General features: G+C 58.2%; 1 protein-coding gene across 6 annotated transcripts; it reads left to right on the forward strand.

The window, feature by feature from the left end:
- Nucleotides 1–576: 576 nt before the first annotated feature.
- On the forward strand, nucleotides 577–26,215 carry FMNL1 (formin like 1). 6 transcript variants are annotated; one of them, XM_027048972.2, is made up of 28 exons: nucleotides 577–1,214; nucleotides 9,614–9,697; nucleotides 11,226–11,339; nucleotides 11,996–12,069; nucleotides 12,454–12,537; nucleotides 12,937–13,074; nucleotides 13,370–13,387; nucleotides 14,687–14,795; nucleotides 15,411–15,487; nucleotides 15,698–15,791; nucleotides 16,717–16,791; nucleotides 17,103–17,213; nucleotides 18,550–18,699; nucleotides 19,225–19,326; nucleotides 19,490–19,766; nucleotides 20,015–20,326; nucleotides 20,517–20,641; nucleotides 21,530–21,732; nucleotides 22,205–22,439; nucleotides 22,637–22,705; nucleotides 23,702–23,782; nucleotides 23,866–23,995; nucleotides 24,149–24,312; nucleotides 24,511–24,612; nucleotides 24,756–24,851; nucleotides 25,133–25,253; nucleotides 25,416–25,514; nucleotides 25,772–26,215. In XM_027048972.2, exons 1-27 carry the CDS (start codon nucleotides 1,086–1,088, stop codon nucleotides 25,505–25,507), a joined length of 3,366 nt encoding a protein of 1,121 aa, XP_026904773.2. In that variant the 5' UTR covers nucleotides 577–1,085; the 3' UTR covers nucleotides 25,508–25,514; nucleotides 25,772–26,215. The 6 variants fall into 6 exon arrangements, with proteins under 6 accessions (XP_026904773.2, XP_026904775.2, XP_026904774.2 ...); XM_027048974.2 differs by having other exon boundaries at nucleotides 11,226–11,309; XM_027048973.2 differs by lacking the exon at nucleotides 13,370–13,387 and having other exon boundaries at nucleotides 578–1,214.
- Nucleotides 26,216–26,245: the final 30 nt, after the last annotated feature.

The raw sequence follows: 26,245 nt of genomic DNA on the forward strand, positions 1-26,245 counted from the left end.
CCCAACCCCTGCGCTTCTCCTTGAGACCGCCTTGGTGGTCCCCAGATTCCCGTACCTTGCCTTTTCCCATAGGCGCCCTCGTTATAAAACCCTGGGGATGTCGGTATGGGCGCAGAGTTGGTCCAGGGTGGGACAGGTCCGGGGGTCTTGGTTGGCCTGGATCTGCGCTCCTCGCCATGCTTGGGGGCTCTCATTTGCAGATGGTTCCCTCTGATCCTCAGCTCCTCTCTGGACCAAACAGATGAGGGGAGAAACAAGGGGTAGGGGGCCTGGAAGGGGGTTCCCACCTTCTCAGTCCAGAATCCGAGAGGGGGACCCAGCCCTTGCGCCCCAACGCCGCACCGTCATGGGTCTCCAAGCCGAGCACGCAGTTGCTGGCATCCTCGGCAAGGTTTGCCCCCTCCGACTCCCGGAGGTTTGCCCCTTCCGACTCCCAGGCCGTGACCCCCCTCACCCAGACCCCGCTGATCCCCGGCTCGGAGCGAGCGGGAGCATGCGGTTCTAGGACCCGGAGGCGCCGCCGCGCGCGCCGCCGCTTCTGCCTCGCCTCGGCCGCCTCCCGCTCCGGCAGGTGAAACGGCGCCCGCCGCCCCCTCTGCGGCAGGTGAAGCGGGTCGCCGGCCCCCTCCGCGCAGCGCCATGGCTGCGGCGGACCCCCGGCCGGCTCCCGGCGCCCGCCCCCTCCCTCCAGCCCGCCCCCCGGGGGCAGGGTGCGTAGCGGCGGCGGCGAAATGCGGTTTGCGCGCTCGGGGAGCGACAGCAGAAGTTAGAAAATCGCCGAGGGGGGAGCCCGCGCCGCAGCTTCCTGCCCCCGGCCCAGCCCTCTGTCCCCCGCGGCCTGCAGCCTGACTTCCTCCCCCCACCCCGCAGCTCGCCGCCCGGCTCCTCGGACGGGGCCGCCCCGATGGGACGCCGCGCCCCGGCCCTTGCGCGCAGCTGAGCCGAGCGCCGCGGAGCCGAGCCGCGCCGCCGCCGCCGCCAGCCTCTGCCCTGCTCGCCCCCCAGGCCGGGAGCCTCGTCCCCGGTCCCCCGGAAAGCTGGATTTCCGAGGCTGGAGGCGCCTGGCCGACTGGGTGGGGACCACCATGGGCAACGCGGCAGGCAGCGCGGAGCAGCCCGCGGGCCCCGCCGCGCCGTCCCCCAAGCAGCCCGCGGCGCCCAAGCAGCCGATGCCCGCGGCCCGGGAGCTGGAGGAGAGGTTTAACAGGGTTCTGGTGAGTGTGATCTGTCGCGCTCTGGGCGCGGGCGGGGGGCGGCTGGGGTTCGGCACGAGTCCCCGCCCCCGGGGGCTCAGGTACCGCTTGGAGATCCCCGGCCCAGTGGCTGGCCCCTACAGGGGGTGGGAGTGACAGTGGCTTCTTTCAGAGTGACTTAGCACTCTCCCCCCAAAACTTTCTTCTGCAGTCGCCCAGTCTGCCTCCCCAGGACACCCCCTACCCCAGCGCTCCTGGGTCTAAAGGTCTAAACAGAAATGTCCTGCGAGGAAGTTGGGAGCCTAGCACGCAAGGGGGGTCCTGGGGCGTCCCCTTCCGCTCTGCACGCAGACCCGGCCACCAGGCGAGGGTCGTGGTACATCTGCTTTTTCTTAGGGCCAAAGATGGAAGGGTGACATTTTAATGTCCTGGGGGCTGGAGAGCGAGTTCAGGTGTTTGGTCCTGATTTGTTGGTGCCTGGGCTGCTGGGAGCTGAGTCCTCAGATCACGCAGAGGAGGTGTCTGTATCTCTCACCCCCTGCATGTCCAGGAGAGATTGCCTGTGGGTCCTTATCTTGGGCATTTCCTCCAGCCCACTGAGGGGATTAAGGGTAGGAAGGGCGGGCGGGGTCAGGATGGGTTGGTCACTCTGGCTTGGGGTGGTACAAAAAGTCTGGAAGCATCCCCCCCCCCCTCCCCACCTTCCCCACTATCACCTGCTGGAGGAATTGGGGGGCTTGGAGACTAGGTCACTGGGGAGGAAGCCATCAGCTCTGGCTGAGCCTGGAGACAGTCAGGATGTGTTTGGGGAGGGGCTCCAGAGCAAAATCAGGGCTCCCTAAGACCTGGTGCAAGGCAGAAGTAGGGAGGGGGAAGGGCCACTCATTCTCACTTCCCTCTCCCTGTCTCAGCCCTGTCCCAGGCTCCTTTCTCTAACTAATTGCCTGGTGGCCTGTCTGCTGTCAGCTCCCTTGCTGGACTCTGGGTGACAGGCGAATGAGGCCACGCTGTGCTTTTTCCCAGGGGGCACTTCTCAGTCTAAGCAGGCTGGCACTGCAGGTCTGCGGGGGGGGGGTGGGGGGGGGGAGCAGCAAGGGAGGTGCGGGCAATAGAGCAATGCTGGCTTGTGGCAGCACTCAATTCTTTGTCCCCTCCACCTCCTTGACATCATTTCCCCTCCCTTGGCCTGTTATTAGGCCGTACTTACCAGATCCTCTGTATGGCCCTTCATGATAGTTCCTGGAAATCTTGGCTGCCCCCTCCCAGCAGGAAGGCTAAGAGGGGTCTGGGGGAGCTATGGGGTGGGGCGGGGTCTGGTCTATCCTTGCAAAGACACCTTGCTTGATTAGGGGAGAGGGAGGGACTCTGAGGGACACCTCACACCAGGCCAGGCCCTGTTTCCCCCATCTCTCCACCTGCTCTCCCTTCCTCAAACCCATGGCCTGCTCAAAGCTCAGCTGAGCTGAGCAGATGGGGGAGGGGGCAGAATGAAGAGAGACAGTCTCTGGGGGACCATCTGGGGAGCCTGAGTTGGTGGTGGATCCCTGGACCCCTGCCAGCCTTGTGAGGGGGGGGGGATATGGGTCTCTCTTTCCCCCCAAGTGTGTGTCTGTGGACAGGGGTGGGACAGGCTGTCAGGGTGAGGTGCAGTCTCTATCATACGTGTACACGCTAATGGGGAGGAGCTGTGTGAATAATTCAGACCACTGGGAAATCCAAAAAGTCAAATGGTGAGGCTCTGATGCATGTGTAGTTCCTGAGTGCCCTGCTTGTGTTTTGGCCTTCGCTCTGATTGGCTGAGCCTGATGCTAAATGCCATTGGGAGTCCCTGAGTACCAGGGTGTGGAGGGCGGAGGCCCAGGGATGGGTCTTAGAGGGTGTCTTCATGGAGAAGGCAGCGGTAGCTGGGTAGAAATCTAGGGCAGCAGCACCCAATGGGGCTCAACTTCCCATCCCGGCTCCCAGGAACCCCAGTGTGTTTATACTTGGCCTTCTTTCTGGGGAAGGAGCAGCCTGTCCCTTGTCTTCTGTGGGCAGAACTCACCCAACCCAAGGTCACTTGGCTAAGAACCTGGCTCCCCTCACTCCCCACCAACAAGGGCATGAGCCCCGCCCTGGGGTGATAGCCTTGGCTGCTGCCTGCAGCTGCCTGGGCCAAGTATTTGGCTAAACCCACAGGCCTGGCAACGGGTCATGCAGGGTGCGCCTCCATCAGAGCACTGCCTCCATGGCCGGAGCTGAGTCTCGTCCTTAGTGAATGTGTAAGAGGAGAAAGAGGCTCAGACTGCCCAGAGTGATGAACCCACCACCCCCAGGGATCCCTGAGTCTTGATGGGAAAAGCATCGCCCTCCCCTTCAGATATAGTCACATAGCCCCAGGGAACCTCTTCCTTTCGCTTAAACAAAACCCTTTGGTCCCTGGTGGACCTGGTGGGTAGGATCCTGCAACCCCAAACCGCTCCTTGGCTCTTGGATGCGGGACCCATGTGTGGGTGAAGGGCGCCTCCACCAAGGCTTATGGCCAGATAGGAGATGAAGCTTGCTCTCCCTTTCCCCACAGTGGCCTTTCTCCCATGCAAGGGTGTTGGGGGGCTACTTTTCTAAGGAGGCTGTGAGCGAGAGGTGCCCCTGCTTAAAATGAGGGTGGGGAGAAAGAGCAGGTTGGCCAGGGTTTCTTGCTGCTGCCTTAGCAACAGCGGAGGAGCGATGGCTGCCCAGCGACATGGGCCTGCTGGAATGGTGGGAAAACCAGCTGGCCAGACATCAAGCTCTTGCCTCTCTTAGGCCATGCCCAAGGCTCATGTCTTCCTTGCAGACCTTCCCCTATAAGGATCAGGGTTTGGGTTGGCAAGGTACTCTTTCCAGGCCATCCAGAAGTTCTGTGTTTATGGCCAGGCATTGGATACCGCTGATCTGTCTGGTCAGAGAGGAGCCTGTAACCTTGGGGCCAAGGGACCAAGGGAAGGTGCCCGGGATGTTGTGCTTGAGGCCGAGAGTGATGCTGATCCACACGGAGACTGAACCGTTTGGAGAGGAGTTTGCCTGATGGGGCCTAGCACCCTGGGCTGCCCTTAGCAAGTGCCTAGGGATGTGGACATTTGGTGAGGCTGTGTGGGGAGGTCAGGACAGCCTCCAGCAGCATGTGGACCCTGGGAATCCTGCTTTCAGCTGGACCCCTTCCCTGAGGAGCAGGAGTAGAATCCATTCTGTCTCCATTTTGTTGGCCAGCTACCTTCTCTGGAGTGAGGCGGATGAAGTTTGGGAACGGGAAGCTACAGGGGGGCTGTACCTTTCATCTCTGGGTTGTCTCACATGGAGGATCCCAATGGGGCTGTGGCCATGTGGGCAGATATCGGGCCGGATAGGGGCTGTGGGGCGACATTCTTAGCAGGCGGGGCTGGCACATGTCGACCCTGGAAACCCAGGGATGTGGTAGGCATGATTCACAGGGACATCTGGGGCCAGTTGGCAAAGAGCTGGGTGAGATGGGCAGGAGCAGATGGGGCTGCCCTGGGGGCTACCTCTGCATTTTTCCTGAGGACATGGAACCCTGGAAGGTGGCTCCGTCCTCCCCGCCTCTGGGAGGGGCCGGGGTTGCTCAAGGGAAGGGCAGAATAGCTTCCTGAGCTTCGGGGTCATTAAGTCAGGGGTGGGTTTTGTCTTTGCTGCTTCCTACCTGGATGACCTTGAGCAAGTTACTTAACCTCTCTGAACTTCAGTTTTCCCCACGTGTAGAAAGAGAATACCAGTAGTATATGCTGGCCTCCTAGGGTCATTGAAGGATTACCAAGAGTGTGCTTGACACAGGGCGGGCGAGTGCTCCAGAAACTCTCCCCCGCTGTGAGGAAGGGAACGACATTGGAGTGGATAGAGTCCTCTTCATATTGGAGGCCTCCTAGGTCCTTCTAGCCTGTGCCTTTCCCCTCTACCCACCTCCGTTACCAAGACCAACCAAGGTTGCCAACTTTAGCCATCACAGGCCAAGCTGCCCTTGGCTGCCATCATGCAGGGCAGCCACAGCAGGGCCTAGACTGAAAACTTGCCTGGTGGCCGGAAACCACGAGAGGGAGGGCCCACCTCTCCTGGAGGGTGGGGCAGTGGTGGTGCTAACGGTAGCTGTGTGCACATGGGGAGGGGGTGGGGAGGCCTCCACTTCCCTCTGAGAGACGGTGTACTGGGGGGGGGGGTTCCCCAGTGAGTAAGAGCTCAGTGTGGGCAACAACAGGAAGCGTAGGGTGCTGGGTGGCAGGAAATGGGGCTGGCTGTTCCTGGTTCCTCAGACAGGGGGACTGGGGCCAGTCTGTCTGCAGAAGACCCCTGGGGGTCCGGGACCCACATTTCTCACCACCTTCAGTGCTCTTTCTTCCAAGGAAACACAGTCTTCTTACCAGCTTGCCAGCTAGGTCACCTCAGACAAATGACTTAATCGCTCCGTGCCTCAGTTTCCCATTTGTGAAATGGGGATCACAATAGCATTTATTGTGTCAGCTTCTTTTTTGAGGTTTAAATGAGTTAGTAGATATAAAGCACCTAGAATGGCACTTAGCACGGAATGGGATGTTTGGGGAATATTTATCATTATTATTGTTGCTGTAATTCTCCTACTAGCCTGGATTGTATGGGCAGTGCCTGCTGTCCTGGCTCCCACCTGGCTTGCCCTTGTCCCTGCCATGGGGACCCTTCAACCCTGATGGGAGTGGCCATGAGCTTTTTGGGACTCTCAGCACCTAATCCTGGGACTAGTCACCCAGAGCCCTCCTCTAAGTCAGGGATTGTCTCTAATAGCCCCAGAAAATCTACCTACTGGAACTTTGAAACGTGGATTGATTGCCTTTGGAGACGCGCTAAGAGCTCTAAGACAAAGGCCAAGACCATGTAGAGGTGGTGGATGGAGACACTTCCTGGCTTCTGGGCCCATCAGGCTGTGGAGCCTCTGTGGGGCTGGTCTGAGACTGGGCTTGGTACCCAAGTTCAAGGGCATTCTGGGACTCAAAGGGCCACACGTCATGAGGAGAGGGTGGGCAGGTGGGTTGGGACAGTCTCAGTTCAAACTGAAAGTGAAACAGGAGGGTGTGGTTGTGTCCAGACGCAGACAGAACCCCTTCAGTCACCAGGGACACCTCTCCAGATGTCAGCGGTGGTGGGAGGGGGGAGGGGCGTTGTTGAAGGAGTACGGCAGAAGCTTGCAAGAGGCTGGTCTTGGGTGAGCGAGGCTGAGGGCCCCTCTGGCACCTGGAGAGGTCGAGGCAGGGAGGGAGAATGATGTCTACACATTCTAGTGGAAAGACTGGGGAATCAGCTCCTTTTCTTGGCCACACCTTCAAAGATGGATCTTACCTGTCTCTTCCTGGAGCCAAAGCATTAAGGGCAGCAAGGAGAGGGGAGCTGAAGGGTCAGTTCATTGTTGGCCAAGCACTGGAGACAGGTCTGTTTTATCTGGATGTTTTCACAAACTTCTGCTCACCACACCATCCCTCTCCTTGGGGTCTTCAATGGACTCCTCCCCCAGCCCCCAGTCTGTGAAACACCTCTTAACAGCGTGTGTCACTGCAGAGTATTATTACATCAAAACCCAGCTTCTCACTGGGTATTCCTGGGAGCTCTGGGAGCTGGGAGGCAGAAGGGAAGTGCGCCCATTTTATGGAGAAGGAAGCTGAGGCTCAAGGAGACGGAGAAGTTGTTGGGCTAGGTGAGCCCAGGGCCTGGCTCTCCAGGATCGTGTGGGTTCTTCTGCCTCACAGCTTCCTCTCCCCATGTCCCCTTACGGGAGGCAAGTGTCCCTCCTCCCCACCCCTGGACCTCCGTGTCCTTGCCTGTCCCTTTCGAGCGGTGTCAGCCAGCCTCATCTACTTCTCTCCCATGGTGCTGCCTCCTTGCTGAGGGCCCCGAGTCTGGGGTCTGTTGCCGTGTTCCAGGACGCCTTCCCTCCACCCCGAGTCAGTGGCACCCTCTGGTTCCTCTCTTGCTCCTTAGGGTACCGTCTCCTCGGTGGGCACAGCCGAGGAACAGCTGCTAATTAGTGCTCAGCGCTGTCAGAGCTATTTCTGATTTCCGAGCCTAAATTTAGCCCGTCTGGCAGGCTGGCACGTAGCCTCGGGGGCTTGAGCACGCCCAGGTGGGGAAGGGGACAACGGGTGCTGTGCCCTCCACCACTGCCGGGACAGGTGTACCCCACAGCAGAGGCCTTTTCCTCCCCAGTAATAACCATGGGGCTGCCCCCCGCGGGGAGTGGGCCAGGGCGCTGCTTCAGAGTCAGCTCTGGGCTCGAAGCCAGCCCCGCTCCCCACTCTCTGGTTTTGTAACCTTGGGCAGGTCACTAAACTAATCTGTACTTGCACCTGTGAGATGGGGATGAGGGTGTGTGGTGGTGAGGACGTCACCCTCGTGGAGGGCTCAGAGCGGTGCCGGGCAGGGTGAGCATCCGGGCAGAGCTGGTGCCCACATTTGTTGGGGTCACTATTTTGACTATGACTGATCGCTGCCTCTAGAAGTGCCACTGGGACCATTCCAGGAACCAAACAGGTCCATGGAGTGGGCGAGGGCCTGGAAAGACCCGTGTTGGGAAGTGGCTGTCCCCTGTAAGGCTCAGGTGCTGGGGCTCAGCCGTCGCCTCATTCCTCCTCGTCCCCCTTCCCTGCCACCACCTCCCTTCTCTGGGTTGGCCACTGTTCAGTTTCTCTGTGTTGCCTGCCTTCCTGCTCCCTCCTTCCCCCTCAGCCTTGGCTCCCCTCTGCTCTGCCCCACCCTGGATCTCTGTGATCAGGATCTGGAGAGACCAAGGAGAAAGAAAGGCAGAGAGAGAGAATGGTCCCAGGGGCCCTTGCCTCAGCTCCAGGGGCCCTTCCCAGGCAGTGTCTCCTGTAGTGGCGGGGGCTATACTGGCTGTTGGTGGGTTGGGGAAAGGCAGCAGATGAGACAGCAGTGGTTTCCTCAATCCAGGGGCTCGCTTTTGCAATGGGGAGAAGAATGACGTATCCCCATCCCCAGCCGGCCTGGAGGGCCTGGGGGATAGGCAGCTTCACCTCTCAAGTGGGGCCTCAGCCGGAAAGCTTGAGCAATGGGGGCTGAGAGCACCCAGTTTCCTGTTGTCTGGGGCTGACCTAAGGCAGTGATTTTTTTTGGAGGGGTGAGTTCTGGCCAGAGCCCCAGAATGAAGCCCAGCACCCCAGAGAGGAAGCTGGCTGAGGAGCCCCGGGTGGGTGTGGCCCTCTCTTTGCTCCAGCTGTGGCCTCCTCTCAGGGCCATGTGACTGAGGACGTGTAGTCTGAGCCACCAGAGCTGGTGACGGGGGCCTTTTGACTCTGGGCTGGGGATTCCTAGGGACTCCCACCTCCCCAGCAGAGATGGGGCTCCTTGAGGGCAAGAACTATCTTTTGGGGCCTGACACATAGTAGACCCTCTTTAAACCTGGGGTTCAGTGAATTGGGGTAAACTGGCATCATCTTCTGGGTCTGTTAGGAAGACATGCCAAGTTCGGGGGGGCCAGGGAACCCCTAGTGCAGGCAGCACCAGGCAAGACCCTATACTTGCCCTGTGAGGGAGGAGCTTGACAGGCACGTCTGTGACTGGAGGATCGGGCAGAGCAATGCTGACCTTTCTTAGCTCCTGAGGGGAGTCCCAGCCTGGGCCACCGGCACCACAGACCCAGCATGCTGGCTGCTGTCTCCAGTTCCTATGTCTGGGTGACCTTCCCCAGGAATCCCCCTGTGCCCTGTAGCCGTGATGCACCTGCTAGGAATTCCCTGCCTGTCTGACCGTAGCTCCCTTGGCCCGTCCCCATGTCCTCCTTCCAGAAGTGATGAGGAGGGAGGGGGCTGGACAGGGCTAAGGAGGAGACCGCTGTTGCCATCCTTGTGAGAGGTTTTCTGCTGTTTGTGAGACACTGGTGCCCTGGGCCAGGACTGCATACAGTCTGGATGGTGTCGGCTGGCACACAGGGGTGGGGCAGAGTCCAAGACTGGCCACACTTGGGCCCGGCTGGAACTGGGTCCCCTGTTAGCTTCCCACTCAAATGGAAGAAGAGTTGACTTTCCCCCTTATTGCACGTGGGGAAGTGAGTCAAAAAATGCCCAAGGTCCCAGGAAGTCAGGCTGAGAACCCACGCTCTCACCGCTGGGGGAGACATGCCAGGGAGGGGGTGTGTGGAAGACAGAGCCCAGGCCCTGGAGCCAGGCCGACTCAGAGTCAAATCCCAGTGTCACTTTCTAGCTTTGGGGCCTAGGGCAAGGTGTTGTATCTTTGGGCCTCGGTTTTCTCATGGGCTAATGCTACTTATCTCCTGGGGTGACAGGGATTCATGCGTATGACAGATCCGCTAGGGAGCTGCCCCCTGGTGGCTTCCCTGAAAATGCCTGTGCTCCCTTGCCCCTTGCATCGAGACCCCAGGCTCAGGGTCATTATCTTGTCCTTCCCCTCTCCAGAACTGCATGAACTTGCCCCCGGACAAGGTGCAGCTGCTGAGCCAGTATGACAACGAGAAGAAGTGGGAGCTCATTTGTGACCAGGTGGGTACCAGGCCCCTTCTGGCCTCAGGATGCCCTGCCCTGGCTGGCTGGGGGGAGGGGGGGGTGCTGGCAGGAGAGGGGGCACTGCCATGCTGCCCATCGGGCCAAGACTCTGCCCAGAGGCCTGTGTCGCATCTGCAGAGGGTGCTGGGGGTGTCTTCAAGACTCTACAACCACCCTCCCTTGAACATGGGCCTCCCCGGGGACCTTATGAGTCCCTAGCTGGGCTGGGTCTGCCCTATGAAGTGCTGGCAGGGGCTCATCACCTCCTTGCTGTCACCCACCTCCTTGCTGAGCTTCCCGGAGCAGCATCTGTTGACCCTCCAGCTCTGGGCTGTGGAAGATAGGGGGGCAACCCCAGGGTTGGGCATCTTTGACCCCATGGGAGGTGGGGAGGAAGGGGCAGGATCCCTGTCCTTCTTTCCCTCGGGCCCGGAGGAGCTGCAGTCAACCAAGCAACAACCCAAAGGTAACCAGTTCCCAAGTGGCTGAGCAAGAAATAGAACTCCTGGCTTCTGGTGCTCAGCCAGGCACCTGGGGTTGCCATCTTCATGGCTCACTGGCTGCCCCTGCCTCTCCAGCTTCCAGGGCCGCTCTCCGGGGTAGCAGGGAAGACCCCTCTCCCACTGCTAAGCCAGGGTGGGGCCTGGCTGCTGCAGTGATTCAGTGAGGGAAGGAGGCTGGGGGTGGGGAGTTGGGGAGCAGGGAGCCTCCCCTGGGAGCCAGGGCCGGGCCTTTGGCTCCTGCTAATGGACCGGAATGGGATGAGCAGGCTGTGCGGGAGTCTGGGGGGTAAAGGCTGGGCCGTGTGGGGAGGATGGGGAGCTGCTTCTAGAGGCTCTCAGGCTGCTGTGGAGGTCTCTGCCACTTGGCCTGGTATCTCAGGCTGGGGGCTCAAGGGCCTGGGAAAAGCGGGAGTCCTAAAGGATCTGGGCTGGGAAGGATGGGAGCTCCTCTGGGTAGGGGGCCTCTGATGTGGCCCCTGCTTCTTTATGTGAGTGGCTGTTGGAGCCCTGGGTGGGGCAGGGGAGTTAGGAGTTGCTTTGTTGAGCACTGGAGATAAGCACACACAGACACCTACCAGCACAGGTCAATGGGACAGCTGGGGAGGAGCCGTGGGGAAGGGGCCCTCAGAGCGTTCTTCCTCCCTGGACTCCCAGGGAGGGCAGGGCCTGGGAAGGTCCCACCTACTGGCAGGTCTGAGTCCTCCTCCCCACCCCCAGCGTGGTGGGTTGTGCGGCAGAAATGACCCCTCCAAACTCCACCGGTGGGGGTGGAGTGGGGGGGGGGGCGCTGTGCTAGGGCTGTGGCTTGTGAGGCCATAGTGAGGAGTGAAGGCTAGGTCTGGGACCGGGGTCTTTTAATGACCTGGTGGGTTGTTTGGTGATATCTTTGGTATTTCAGAGGGGTCCTAAGATAGCCTGGGACCTGGGGTCAGAGCTGAGAATGGGATTCTGGGGCAAGGGCTGGTCATTTGCCCCGGGGTGGCTCTGGCTGGCTCCCTGTACATCCTGTTCTGTCTCCCCAGGAGCGGTTTCAAGTCAAGAACCCTCCCACAGCCTATATCCAGAAGCTGAAGAGCTACCTGGAAACCGGTGGGGTCGGCCGAAAGGTAGCAGCGGACTGGATGTCTAACCTGGGGGTATATGTCTCCCCCTTTTTCTCTGTCCCTTTCCCCCTGCACCTTCCAAGCTCTGGGCAGCTAGAATAACTGTGTGTGTAAACTTTTTGGTGGGCTTGTGTGGGCACGCGTATGAATGCGTGTGCATATTTTTAGGGGACTGGGAGGGCTGCGGGCATGTACTTTTTCCACGTTCCTCTGCATATTCTGCATATGTTTACATCCACTTGTGGATCCACTTGTGCGTATTTGTGCAGTGTGTGTGTGTGCGCGCCCCATGTGTCTGTATGCAGATGTATGGGTGTCTTATATCTGTGTACCCAGGGTGCTTGTATGTGGATGAGTATGTGTGTGTGTACAGCCAGGGTATCCATATTTGAATGTGTGCGTACCCTATGGCTGTGTGTGTGTGTGTGTGTGTGTGCGCGTGCGCAAGCATGCCACATGTCTGTGTGTGGAGGAATGAGCGTGCACCCTGTGGGCCTGTGTATGGGGCTAGGAGTAGCCTGAGAATGCTTATTCTGCTGGGCAGGTATGTGGGGGTGGTGGGGGAGGCTGAACGTGAAAGGCCAGTGGTAGGGGGAGGGCGGGGGCTGCTGACTTGCTGCCTTGGGGCTCAGTGGGCCTGTGGGAAGCCCAGACATCACCCACCAGACTTTCCTGTCCTTGGCCCCCAGTTTAAGAGGCGAGTTCAGGAGTCCACGCAGGTGCTGCGGGAGCTGGAGATCTCCCTGAGGACAAACCACATTGGGTGAGCGAGGGCTCAGATTTCCTGCTTGGGGGCCAGGGAGAGCTCTGCCTCCAGACAGCCCCTGGGGCTTCCCCTTGCTAGTCCCCTGTCCCCCTTGTCCCCCCACCCCTGCGTAGGCTGTGCCTGTAGGCCACTTCTGGGTTGGGTGTCCAGGACAGGTTCCCGGCCTCCTCTCTGGTCATCCCTCGAGGCATGGCTGGGCCATGGGTCCTACCTGAGCCCCCTAGCATCTCCTAGCATCACTGGGTCTTCTGAGGTTGGGCTGGTTGGTGTCTTCCTGGGGACGGGGGAAGCCGCGCTGGAGCCCTGGCTGTGCCTGTTCTGTGCCCACTCTGGGCAGGACCTCCCTCCTGGCTGGAACTCAGGGAGCCCTGTGCCCTGCAGGTGGGTGGAAGAATTCCTCAACGAGGAGAACCGTGGCCTGGATGTGCTCCTTGAGTACCTGGCCTTTGCCCAGTGCTCTGTCACGTAAGCCCCCCTGCTCCAGTCCTCATGCTGCTCCTCAGAGCCCTGATCCCTGCTTCCCTGCACCTCATCCACTCCTTGGGCCACGTCTAAGCAGTGCAGACTGAGTCCTCCCTGGGTTCACACAAACCACACCCTGCACGGTGGGCGGTACCCCTTCCTAAGGGCCTGCATGGATATGGAGGGACGCGGCCTGGGGTGGCCAGCTGGGACTTGGGTGGCTTCCTCTTCTGTTCCACCATTCCCTTGTCCCCTAGTCTGCCCAGCACAGTGCTGAGAACACAGCCTCTACCTCCCAGCCTCTAATTTCTCCTGCACATTCATCTGTCCCCTCAGTTTCCCCCACCCCTCTCTTAAGTGCTTCTGCAGTGTTGGCCTCCAGCTCCGCTCTAATCCCTGCAGGTATGACATGGAGAGCACAGACAACGGGGTCCCCAGCTCAGAGAAGAGCAAGCCCCTGGAGCAGTCGGTGGAAGATCTTAGCAAGGGTCCACCCTCGGCCTTGCCTCCTCAGCCCAAGAGTCGCCACCTGACCATCAAGTATGTGCGTCCCATTGCAGGGTGGCAGGGAGAATAGAGAATTCACCCCTGGACTTCTGTACCCGACCAGCCCTGCCCCTGGCCCTTGGGGGTGGTGGAAGGGACAGCCTGGCATTGGGGATCACAGTAAGGGCCTCAAGCAGGGTTTGGGAGATGGGTGTGTTAAGAAGCCTTCTAGGGATGGGCACTTAGAAACTGGAGTCTGGGTGGTCTGGGATAAGTAGGGTGTTTCTGGGTCAGTGAGACCCTCCCTTGTATCCATCTAACCCCCTCTTCTTTCCTGTGCGGCCTCCAGGTGCCCCCCTTCTCCCCGGTACGTAGCCACCTGGGGGCAGGTGCATGCCTGGTTGGCTCCCTGGGTGGGGTGGGGTGGGGTGTTCAGCTGACACCCCTGAGTTCATCTGCTGTGGATAGGCCACCCCACCTAACATCGGACATCCAGCTGAGAGGCAGGGAGAGGGAAGGAGTCAGCCCTGGAGCCTCATGTGGACTCCTGGCTTCCAATCTTCCCACTTTGGTCTAGGGGACCAACTTCATATTAAGCCTTTCAAACTCTCACAATATGTTTTTTTGTTTGCTCATTCATTCATTCATTCATTCATTCATTCAACAAATATATTTTTAGCATGTCCTATGGTGGCAGGTACTCAGGAAACAGATCACCCTGCTCTTGGGAGTCCTTGGTCTAGAAGGCGACAGTGTATGACAGGCTATCCTGGAGGTGTGGCTGGGAGCTCTGAGAAGGGAGGTGGCTACTTCCCGGAGCATCAGGAAGGTTTCCTAGAATGATACCACTGGAACTATGTCTCACAGATGGATTTGTGCTTTATAGGCAGTGGTGGGGACAGGGAGGGGCATTCCAGGTGGAAGGAACAGCATGAGCAAAGACTCAGACATATTAGAGCAGTGACGGGAGAAGGGCAAGGTAGCAGACGGAGGGAGGAGGTGGGGCTTCCCAGGGTTATTGGAAATGTGATAGAATTGTCAAGAGGAACTGATGTGGAAGTCATAATTGGCGGATCTGCAGCAATGAAAAAAAAATCACATACTTATAAGCAAAGAATTATGAAGGACACTGGTACAGCACTTAACTATGTATCAGGCACTGTTCTGAGCTCATTTCATAGTCCCCAAAACTCTATCAGGAAGGTACTATTATTACCATTCCTATTTTACAAATGAGGAAATTGAGGCACAGGGTGATTAACTAGTGGTGAGCTGGGATTTGGACCAAGACGGTGTGAATTCAGGGTTGACCTTTCAAGATGGAAGATGAGCCCATGAGGCTGTGAGCGCCACCTTGTGGATTTCCAAGCTTTGGCTGTCTTCCCTCTTTGGGCTGTCCACCCGCACAACACAGCAATCCTTTCTGATGCCAAGTTGCTGTTAAGGGTCTTTGCTTTCCTGACCTCCTCCTTATCCCCTTGCAGCATGCCAGGCCCCAGCCTAGGGGCCAAGGAAGCCTTCCTGCCCTCAGCTGACCTCTTTGGTTGGGTGGATGGGAATCAGTGGCCTAATGTTCCAGACGTGTCTTCTGAGTGGTGGTGGGTGGTGGGGGTGGGAGGCTGGGTGTAGGACGCTGACCCCTGCTGCCTCTTCCCTACCCCACCAGGCTGACCCCAGCCCACAGCAGGAAGGCCCTGCGGAATTCTCGCATTGTTAGCCAGAAGGATGACGTCCATGTCTGTATCATGTGCTTGCGTGCCATCATGAACTACCAGGTTGGTCAGTGAGCACAAGGGCACTGAGGGACCCAGGAAGCTGGGCCTGTCCTCACCGGGGGTTGCCTGAGCTGCTGGGGTGCAGGGACCAATGGTCCCCCGACCCTGTTGCCCACTGGAGAACCCTGTGGATGGGGGCTGTTGGGGGTCTTGAGGCTGATCAGGTCTTGAGAGGAAGCCCAGATGTCTGCCCCCTCCTAGTGAGGTCCTCTAGAGTAATCTGGACATGACTGGGGGCATGGATATGTCTCATGTGGGGACCCAGGCACACCCACTAAGGAAGGCTGGACACAGGGCCCTCGGGGAGAGCAGCTCAGGATTACTTTGTTTGGAGGAGTGGCTGGTGAGGCCAGTCCTCCTTTGCTTAGCACGCCTTTGAGGGCTCTCTGTGTCCACGGTGCTGAGTCCTAACACTGGCTTTTGCACAGAAAGAGTCATTTACAAAGAGGAGCCAGGCTTTGGCAGCACAGAACAGGCTATGGTTGGATATCCAAAACTTCCTAAGCTTGAGGGCAGTTAGAAACCAGAATGCAATGGCACCGACAGTGCTGGACAGGACAGTGCTGTCAGTCCTGGGGGTCTGCCTGGAGGAGCTAACGTTTTCTCTCTCCCTAGTCTGGCTTCAGCCTTGTCATGACCCACCCAGCCTGTGTCAATGAGATTGCTCTGAGCCTCAACAACAAGAACCCCAGGTGAGGTCCAGGCCCCTAATATTTCTCCACATCTGGATTCTCCTGCCACCAGCCCCTTGCCTGCGCTGTTCCCCAGTTCTCAGGACTCCCGTCCAGGCTCCTCCCACTCCTACTCACCTATCAGCTCCCCTGCCCTCCCCCAGCCAGGTCCACATCCACCCTTGCTGTGGGGCCTGCCTTCAAGGGATAGACTGCCCCTTCTCTCCCCAGAACCAAGGCTCTGGTGCTGGAGCTGCTGGCGGCTGTGTGCCTGGTGCGAGGAGGACACGACATCATCCTTGCAGCCTTTGACAATTTCAAGGAGGTATGAACCACCCGCCCCCCCCCCCCCCCCGCCAATGTCTTTGTTCTCTAGCACTGACTGTTGCTGGCAGCTGTGGCCTCTGCTGGGGGCAGCTGGGAGTGCTGGGTGGGCATTCGGGGAACACAGGGTGGGGACGATCTGGTATGGGGAGGCTTTAAAGGGAAGGGAAAGGCCAGGTCATGTTGGGGTGCTGCCTAGGGCAACAGGGACAGCTGAACAGGGGATCTGCTGAACCTTGGACCCTCAGCCTTGTCAGGTCCAAACTGGGCTTGATCCACACACCTCAGAGTTGCATACATACACCTCTCTGATTCTGGCGAAGTAGGTGCAGGACAATATGATGCATAAGGTGGGATATGGTCATTCATTCCTTTAATGAATATTTCCTGAGTGCCTACTATGTGTCAGGCACAGAGTGGGCTCTTGGGGCCCATCCATGAACAAAAGAAACAAAGAAGGCAGGGGAAGACATCATAATCAGTATAATAAATGAGCAAATTACCTAATGTGTTAGAAAATGATAAATGCTCTGAGGAAAAAGTCAGGGATGCTGGAGGGACAGGAGGAATGGGTTGCAGGGTGGTCAGGGGAGCCTCATCGAGATGGTGAAGTTTGAGCAAAGATGTGAGGGAAGTGAGAGACTTGGTGTGGTGGCAGCCTCGAGTAAGAGCAACCGGGCAGATGGAAGAGCAGGTGCAAAGGCCCTGAGGTGGGAATGTGCCAGGACCCCAGTGTGGCCAGAGTAGAGTAAACAGAGAGGGCTGGGGGAAATGGAGAGGGAGGAGAGGTTTTTGAGCAGAAGAGTGACACGGCCTGACTTGGATTTAATGTGGGAGGAACCCGTAGAAGCACAAGGGTGGCAGCTGGAAAAAGGCTTAGGAGGTGTGTCGCTGGGGCCCTAATGACAGCCATTCTCCCCACCCAGGTGTGTGGGGAGCAGCACCGCTTTGAGAAGCTAATGGAATATTTCCAGAAAGAAGACAGCAACATCGACTTCATGGTGAGCTCGGGACACCAGGCTGGGCCCAACCACCCTCAGTGTGAGGGGCAGTCAGGGGCCCTGGGCATCTGGGATCTGGGCTCTGCTCCTGCAAAGTAAGAGGATTGAGAGGTTGGTGGGGAGGGGAAGCTGGAAGGAGAGGATGCGGCATGTAGGGGGAAAATACGGGGAGGGACAAAGCTGGGTTAGCAGAGTGAGAAATGGGGAAAAGGAGAGAGACTTGGGAATAAATGGGGGGTGGTGATGGAAGGCACTGAGCTCCCCCACCCAGAGGATCACAGACCGACATGCTCCTGTTCCCTACTCCCCAGGTGGCCTGCATGCAATTCATCAACATCGTGGTACACTCTGTGGAGAACATGAACTTCCGTGTCTTCCTGCAATACGAGTTCACCCACCTGGGCTTGGACTTGTACTTGGAGGTGAGCCCTACATCCTCCCGCCCCTCTGGGACTCAACCAGTTGCCAACTGCAGAGTATGGCTCTGCGGTTAGCAACATGGGCGTTGAGGTCAGGCAGATCCGGGTTCAAATCCTGACTCTGTCACTTCCAAGCCCATGTGACTTTGGATAGGTCTCTTCTCTCTGAGTCTCAGCTTTGCCACCTGTAAAACAGGAGAGTTATAAAGATGATAATGACTCTAAATAGAATGAGGCAGAATGTTTTCTGTCACCTGATAGGCACACAGTCCATGGAGCTATTGTTGCAGGCACCGGAAGGGCTCTAGGTGGCCCTGGGTCTGGCTCTGGGAGGATCAGCCTCAGACAGGCACATAATGGAGAGCACAGAGATACTGGGCCGTATTGGGATCTGGCTCATGCTGGATGGGTCCAGGTCAAGGAGGAGTTCCTTGCCCCGGGAAGGGTTAGGCAGAGGGGCTTGGTGCTTCCAGGTCCAGCCTGTGCAGAGAAGGCACGGCTTTTCCTGATTCCTTTCAGAGGCTGCTTGGAGAAGTGGGGACTTTGGGATTGGATTTTTATCATTTTTTGTTATTTATTTTGAAAGACAGAGAGAGAGAGAGCGCGCATACACGCACACGTGAGGGCGAGAGCCAGAGAGGGAGAGAGAGAATCCCGTGCTGTCACCTCAGAGCCTGACGACGGGCTGACGATGATCATGAGATCATAACCTGAGCTGAAATGAAGGGCTGGACACTTAACCAACTGAGCCACCCAGGCTCCCCTGGGAGCCAATCCCCTGGGATTGGATTTTTAAAAAGCCAGGATTAACAAAAGGTGCAGAGCAGGCTGGGGTGATATATCCATGCAATGGAATATTATTCAGCCGTAAAAAGGAATAAATTACTGATACATGCTACCACACAGATGAACCTTGAAAGCATTATGCTAAGCGAAAGACGCCAAGTCACCAAAGCCCAAATACTGTACGATTCCTTTATATGACTGTCCGGAATAGGTACGTCCACAGAGGCAGAAGATAGATTGGTGGTTGCCAGTTGGGATTGGGAGAGGAGAGAATAGGGACTGACTGCTAACAGGTACAGGGGTTCTTTTGGGGGTGATAGAAATGTTCTGGAATTAGACACCGGTGATGGTTGCACAACCCTGTGAATATACTAGAAGCTATTGAATTATATGCTTTAAAGTAATGAATTTTATGGTATGTGAATTATATCTCAATAAAAAAGAAAAAGCAGGCTGGGGCTCAAGCCCCTTCCCCTGGGCTCTAGCGGTGATGGGCGGTTCTGAGAGACCCCTCACATTGGGCCTCACCCTGCTCCTTCTGTCTGGGGGACAGAGGCTTCGGCTCACCGAGAGTGACAAGCTGCAGGTACAGATCCAAGCATACTTGGACAATGTTTTTGATGTGGGTGCGCTGCTGGAGGACACGGAGACCAAGAATGCTGTGCTGGAGCACATGGAGGAGCTGCAGGAGCAGGTGGCCCAGGTGGGAGGTGTTCCTGAACTTGGCCCAGCACATCGTAGGCCCCCAGGGCTTCACAATCGCCTCAGGCCCTGGGCCTCAAACCCAAACAGGGGGTGGGCTGGGGGTGGGCCGTGGCTGTCTGCCTGGTTCCAGACTTTGACCTGAATCCACATCTTGGGTGTCTTTCTCAGTGAGCGTTCGCTGGGTTCCTGCGCTGTGGGACCTCTGCAGGAGGCAGGCCCCTCCTCTCCCTGTGCTCAGAGCCCACATCCTGGCTTGGGCGGAACTAGGTGCCTGGGGCCCCTCCTAGCCCAATCTCCTCTCCACTCACCTCCTTCCTCAGTGGTGCCCTGGTTTCTCCTCCTGAGAGAACTTTAGTGCCCTCAGTGCCTCACCTACTTGGGTTCAAGTGCCAGGCTCAGCCCACCCGCCAGCACATCCGGAAGCCTCCCCCAGCCCTTCAGGCAGGCATGCCTGCTGCCGCCCCCTCACCGGCGGTACCAGTGCCCAGTGGCGGGTGGGAGCTCACCATGTGCTGTGCCACAGCTGACAGAAAGGCTTCGGGACGCGGAGAACGAATCCATGGCCAAGATTGCCGAGCTGGAAAAGCAGCTAAGCCAGGCTCGAAAGGAGTTGGAGACCCTGCGGGTGAGGCTGGCGGCGGAGGGGGCCGGGCTGGGGGCAGGCCGGGCTCTCGCGAACTGACCCGTTGGGGCTTCTAGGCTTGACACTTCCCTCTACCCCAATAAGAGGGTGGGGGCTATGTGCCAGGCCTGCTGCTGGGCACTGACCCTTCTCCCGGGATTCACAGGAGCGCTTCAGCGAGTCGACCCCCATGGGTGCCTCTAGGCGTCCTTCCGAGCCTGAGAAAGTGCCTACCCTCGTCCCTGCACGGCCTTCGGCCCTAGAGCTGAAGGTGGAGGAGCTGGAAGAGAAGGGGTTAATCCGTATCCTGCGGGGGCCCGGGGATGCTGTCTCCATCGAGATCCTCCCGGTCGCTGTGGCAACTCCAAGCGGCAGCGACGCTCCGACTCCGACTCCTACTCCCACTCCCACTCCGGGAGTGCCCACCGGCTCACTCAGCCCAGGTGTGCAGGAGCTGTAAGCCGGAGTGGGTGGGCATGGGGGAACCAGTGTCTGGAAGGGGGGCCTGGGGACGTCTCGGGCCGGGACAGTTGCAAGAGGTAGGTTTGGGTTGTGGGCGTGGCTCAGGTGGATGCCAGATGGTAGACATGGGCCCAGTGCGCATGCGTACGGAGGGAGGCGGTGGCGAGACCACCCAGGCCCAGAACTGGACACCCCTTCCCCGCCATCTTTGGTTCTCTGTTCTCTTTAGGCTCAGATCTCCCACCTGCGGCAGAACCAGAGCCGGTTGCCGGAGCAGCACCCCCACCGCCACTGCCCCCACTGCCCGGCCTCCCCTTCCAGCAGGAAGCCGCGCCTTTGGCGCCCCCTCTGGCCTCAACCCTCCCTGGCAGCTCAGATCCCCCACCTCCACCCCCACCCCCACCCCCACCCCCGCCGCTGCAGGGAGACTTGCCGCCCCCACCCCCACCGCCACCGCTGCCTTCTGGCACAGATGGGCCGGTACCTCCGCCACCCCCACCGCCTCCTGGAGGTCTCTCTGATGCCCCAGAGATGGGCCCAGGTGAGTGGACCACCCAGGGCTGGGGGTGATATGGAGAGAGGTGCCGTGCCTAGACCTGTGTCCTCCAGGATGCTCTGTCTGGGGGCCTCCTGTTGCCTTCTGCCTGTCCCACCTGGCCACTTTGGGCCCTGGGTCCTGCCAACCACCCCACCCTCACCTCCCTATGCTCACCACTCCCTCCCTGTCCCAGGAGTAAAGGCCAAGAAACCCATACAGACCAAGTTCAGAATGCCACTCTTAAATTGGGTGGCCCTGAAACCCAGCCAGATCACAGGCACCGTCTTCACTGAGCTCAATGATGAGAAGGTGCTGCAGGTGAGTGTGGCCCTTCTTTGCTCCCAGTGTGGGCACCAGAGGAGGAGGGGGCTTGTGTGGATCATGCTGGATCATCTCCTCCACCCCATTGTACAGATGAGGGCATGGAGGCCCAGGGATGGGCGTTAAGCTAAACTGGTTTAGTATATTGGAGAGGCAGTGTATCCTGACTCCCCTGGAGGCTTTCCCCTTCCTCCCTGCAGAGGGCACATCCCTCCCCCCAGGTCTGGTCTCTTTCTCTTTCTCTTTTCTTTTGATTTTTATTTTTGAGAGGGAAGAAGAGGGTGAGTGGGGGAGGGGCCGAGAGAGAGGAAGACAGAAAATCCAAAGCTGGCTCTGCGCTGACAGCAGAGAGCCCAACGTGGGGCTTGACTTCATGAATTGTGAGATCATGACCTGAGTGGAAGTCGGATACTTAACTGACTGAGCTACTCAGGCGCCCCCTTGTGTCCACTCTCCTAAGCTTCTCTCCCACCACTCCCACAGGCAACCAGAGCTTCAGGCCTTCTAATTCTACTTTTAGTTTTCCAAAAGTGATGTGTTCTCTTGCCTCCAGGCCATTGCTCATGCTGTTCCTTCTGCCCGGAATGCCCTTCCCTGTCTCCCCCCCCCCCTTTTTTTTTTTTTTTTTTTAATCCCTGGCCAATTCAGCTCTTCCTTTGGCTGTAATGGCTTGGAGTGTGGGTCCCCTGGATTGGGTGCAGCTCTTCCTCCTCAGTGCTGTCTGTACTTCCCCTGTATCCCCCATCAGGGCCTGTGGTCAAGCCGGGTTACTGGGTTTTTTTCTCTGTGGGTTGTGTTGTGTGGTCAGGGCTGGTTAGATGGTTCAGCCAGGGATATATCAGACCCCGGCCCACCTAGCCCCAGCTCTTCTCCTTGTGCCCTCAGGAGCTAGACATGAGTGACTTTGAGGAGCAGTTCAAGACTAAGTCCCAAGGTCCCAGCCTAGACCTCAGTGCCCTCAAGGGTAAGGCAGCCCAGAAGGCCCCCAGCAAGGCCACCCTCATCGAGGCCAACCGGGCCAAGAACCTGGCCATCACCTTGCGCAAGGGCAACCTGGGGGCTGATCGCATCTGCCAGGCCATCGAGACGTGAGTACTTCTGCCCTGGGATTGTAGGTAGCCCAGCCCCTCTACTAAACCAGGGTCATCAAGTACCTAGTAAGAGAGTCCCAACTATGGGACAGAGCCCATCAAACTTCATGCTAACCCTGGTCAGGGAGTAAGCTTGGGAACCTTGTTCCCATTTTCAGGCTGAGAAAATAGCCCATGCTGTGAGTCCACGCCCAGACTGAGATGTTCCCATTTCCTCCCTGCCTCCTTGCCCAGCTATGGGCACTCAGGCTCCGGCATTTACAGCTGGGCATCTGCCACTGACCTATGATAGGGACCTCAGGCTTCCCAGCTCCCAACTTCCCTTGACACCTGCCTCTTGGTCCCTGAAGCTGTTGGCAAATAGTGAATACTGAAGTTCATTTATTCAGTCAAGGAAATGGAGGGGGGGACGTAGTCCTGCCTCAAGAACTGGTGGGTATAGAGTGATAACTACCCCGCCTTTCACCAGGTACGACCTACAGGCCCTTGGCCTGGACTTCCTGGAGTTGCTGACCCGCTTTCTGCCCACGGAGTATGAGCGTAGCCTCATTGCCCGCTTTGAGCGGGAGCAGCGACCCATGGAGGAGCTGTCGGAGGAGGATCGCTTCATGCTACGCTTCAGCCGCATCCCGCGCCTGCCGGAGCGCATGGCCACGCTCACCTTCCTGGGCAACTTTCCGGATACTGTGCAGCTGCTCATGCCGGTGTGGGCGGGGCAGGCAGAGCGGTGTGGGCGGGGCGGGGCAGGCAGGGCAAGCGGGGGCACTGTGTTCTGGGTTGGGGTTGCGGAGGGGGGCAGCTACTAGCCTCCAGGAGGGCATTTAGGGGTACTTGAGCCTCCCATGGGCTTGCCTCCCACCCTGCCCCAACTTACCTTACCTCCCCAATCCGCCCCTCCCAGCAACTGAATGCCATAATTGCAGCCTCAATGTCCATCAAGTCCTCTGACAAACTCCGGCAGATCCTGGAGGTGAGAGCCCAGGGCAAGGGTCTGGGAAGCGGGGCCCACCTATGGCTCCTTGCCCGTTCTGGGTCGTGTGAGAGGGAGACCCGGGCCTTGCTCTGTCTGTACCCTTGGGATGCAACAGTTATGTTCTTAGCGCTCGCATACACGGAAAGACAAAACTAAGGCAGGGGTGGCCTAAGGGCGGAGCCCCCTCTGGGGATTACTGTGTGATTAGCATAGTACCCAGGCCTGCCTAGCGGAGTCTCAGGGAACCAGTAGAAAGACCATGATACTACAGCCTAGGCGATGTCAGCAGCACCATTTTGGGTAGGAATGGCAGAGGACAAAATTGGGTATGCCAAGGGGCACCTGGCTGGCTCAGTCCATTGAGCATGTGGCTTTTTTTTGTTGTTGTTGTTTACTTAAGAAATCTCAACACTGAACATGGGGCTCAAACTCACAACTCTGAGATCAAGAGTCACATGCTTCTCTGACTGAGCCTGTCAGGTGCCCTGAGCATGTGACTCTTGTTCTGGGAGTTGTGGGTTCAAACCCTACATTGGATGTAGAGATTACTTAAAAATAAAGTCTTTAAGGGGCACCTGGGTGGCTCAGGTGGTTAAGTGTCTGACTTTTAGTTTTGGCTCAGGTCATGATCTCATGGTTCATGAGTTCCAGCCCCGCCTCGGGCTCTTCGCTGACAACGCAGAGCCTGCTTGGGATTTCTCTCTCCCTCTCTCTCTCTGCCCCTCCCCGGCTTACTCTCCCCCTCTCAATAAATAAAAAAAAAAAAATCTTAAAAAAAAAACGGTACGCCATGCATTGTGTTAGCCATATGCATATGTCAGACATATATACAAGCATGTACATGTGTCCTAGACCTGAAGGGGCCATGCAGGAGAGGGGTGGGGGCTGAGTGTGTGGGGCTTGCTTTTCGCCACATTTTCTTGTGCAACTTATACTCGGGAGGGTTTCCTCAGCCCCGGCAACCTCCTGAACTCTCCCCCCTGCCTCTCCCAGATTGTCCTGGCCTTTGGTAACTACATGAACAGCAGTAAGCGTGGAGCAGCCTACGGCTTCCGGCTCCAGAGTCTGGATGTGGTGAGGGGCACAAGGAGGGGTTCCCAGGCATGGGGGATGGGGGACAGCTGGTGGCCTGTGGCTTACAACAGGTCTTCATGCAGCTGCTGGAGATGAAGTCGACTGACCGCAAGCAGACGCTGCTGCACTACCTGGTGAAGGTCATTGCTGAGAAGTACCCACAGCTCACAGGCTTCCACAGTGACCTGCACTTCCTGGACAAGGCAGGCTCAGGTATGGGTGCAGGTGCCCTGTCCTCCTTGGGTGGGGGCAGGGGCTCAGCCGTGGGGACTGATACGGGTGGAGAGAAAGGGGACCACAGGGTGTAGTTAGACGGGAATGCTGCCTGATTCCCTGCTTCTGTACTGCTCCCCCTCCCCCACTCAGTGTCCCTGGACAGTGTCCTAGGGGACGTGCGCTCCCTACAGCGAGGCCTAGAGTTGACCCAGAGAGAGTTTGTGCGGCAGGACAACTGCACGGTGCTCAAGGAGTTCCTGAAGACCAACTCCCCCATCATGGATAAGCTGCTGGCAGACAGCAAGACTGCTCAGGTGGGCCAGCGCTGGCCTGGAGGTGGGGAGGCTGTGGGGTTGTGGAAGAAAGGTCTGGAGGGGCATGGCCACAGCAGTGGGGGATGGGGCAGGAAGGCCCACCTGCCTGGAGGGGCAGAGATGAAGTGGCTGGTGTCTTAAAGAGGCACAGAGCCTGTAGGGGTCCGTGCTGGTGGGCCTGACAGGCTGTGCCCGCAGGAGGCCTACGAGTCTGTGGTGGAGTACTTCGGAGAGAACCCCAAGACCACATCCCCCTCCATGTTCTTTTCCCTCTTCAACCGCTTCATCAAGGCCTACAAGGTATGTGTGTCTGGTGGGCAGGCTGGGACCCCTGCAGGGCATTGTGGGGGCTCCTCCACATGGGCAGTGGGAAGTGGAGGGGATGCTTCTGTCTGGGGGTGGGTGAGGACCCCCCCTCATGGACACCCACTTTGGCCCCTCAGAAAGCTGAGCAGGAGGTAGAACAGTGGAAGAAAGAAGCGGCAGCCCAGGAGGCGGGCGCTGATGCCCCAGGCAGAGGGGAAGTCCCAGCATCCAAGGTAGGTAGCTGTGCCTGAGCCTGGCACTTGCTTGCAGCGATCCTCACGCCAGAGATCTGGCCCTCTTCTATACTCTCATTTCTGGGAACAGACCCTGCCCGGGGTGAGCACAGTGCCCCAGTAGCCTGGGGTGGGTGGGAATGGGTTCCTTCCACTCGAGCCGGTTGTTGGTGCTGCGGAAGGACCAGGAAGACACGTGTTCTAGCATTTCATGGCCTGGGGAGAGGGGATCCTGGAGCTGGAGCTATACACCTTCCATTATGCCCCCTGTCCCCCCACAGTCGCCACCCAAGGCCCGGCGGCAGCAGATGGACCTCATCTCTGAGCTGAAGCGGAAGCAGCAGAAGGAGCCACTTATCTATGAGAGTGACCGCGATGGGGCCATTGAAGATATCATCACAGGTGAGGGTTTGGCTGGGCCTGTCCTGTCCTCTGTCCATCTAATGCTGTCCTCCACCCCCTCTACCCCACCCTAGGGGTCTGGCTGCCTTACTGCCTCTTGCTACTTTTTCTGTCTTTTTTCTTTTTTCCTTTCTCTCCTCCCTCCTGCCTCCCAACCTTCAGTGCTCAAGACGGTGCCTTTCACGGCCCGCACCGGCAAGCGGACATCCAGGCTCCTCTGTGAGGCCAGCCTGGGAGAAGAGATTCCTCTCTAGCCCCCAGGTACCTGAGTAGCCTGGCCTCTGATCCCAGAGGCTGCCCACAACTCTGGGGGGCCTTGGGGGACTGGGTCATGCCGTCCTCCCCTTGGGCCATGCATGGCTGGGATAGGTTTGAGCGGGGTCTGGTAAACATAAACAGGTCCCTTCCTACATGCACACAACCTGGGTCCCTAGAAGGGTGAGGCCTCTGCCCTGGAGCTGTGGTCTTAGCCCCATGCAGACTTCTGAAAGATAAATGTCTCTCCTCTTGGCTGCCAGATCTGCGGAACCAGCCCTACATCCGCACAGACACAGGCCGCAGAAGTGCTCGCCGGCGCCCCCCGGGACCCCCCCTGCAGGTCACCTCGGACCTCTCACTGTAGCTGCTACTTCAGCAGATGGACTCAGTGGGGGATGAGGGGGGCAAGCTGGGGCTCAAGGAAGGTGGTCCTCAGCTCGGCTGGGCCGGGCAGCCCCCTCTGCGGCTGCGTTGGGCCCACCTCAAGTGGTCGGGCGTGCGGGGGCGTGGGGCGGGGGGCAGCATCGCCGGTCCCTCCCCCAAATGCTGCTTGCGGCACCCCTCTTCCCCTAATAGCCATACTTAGCCTCAGCGGGAGCCTGGCCTGTAACTTATAAAGTGCAACCTCGCGCCCCACCCCCAGCTCCAGGAACTCTCCATGGACCTTATTTTTATACAAGATTAATAAAGATATTTGCAAAAGATCCTTGTCCGCTCTGTGCCTGCCCCATCAC

Source organism: Acinonyx jubatus, chromosome E1, assembly GCF_027475565.1.
Source record: "Acinonyx jubatus isolate Ajub_Pintada_27869175 chromosome E1, VMU_Ajub_asm_v1.0, whole genome shotgun sequence".
NCBI classification, from domain to species: domain Eukaryota; kingdom Metazoa; phylum Chordata; class Mammalia; order Carnivora; family Felidae; genus Acinonyx; species Acinonyx jubatus.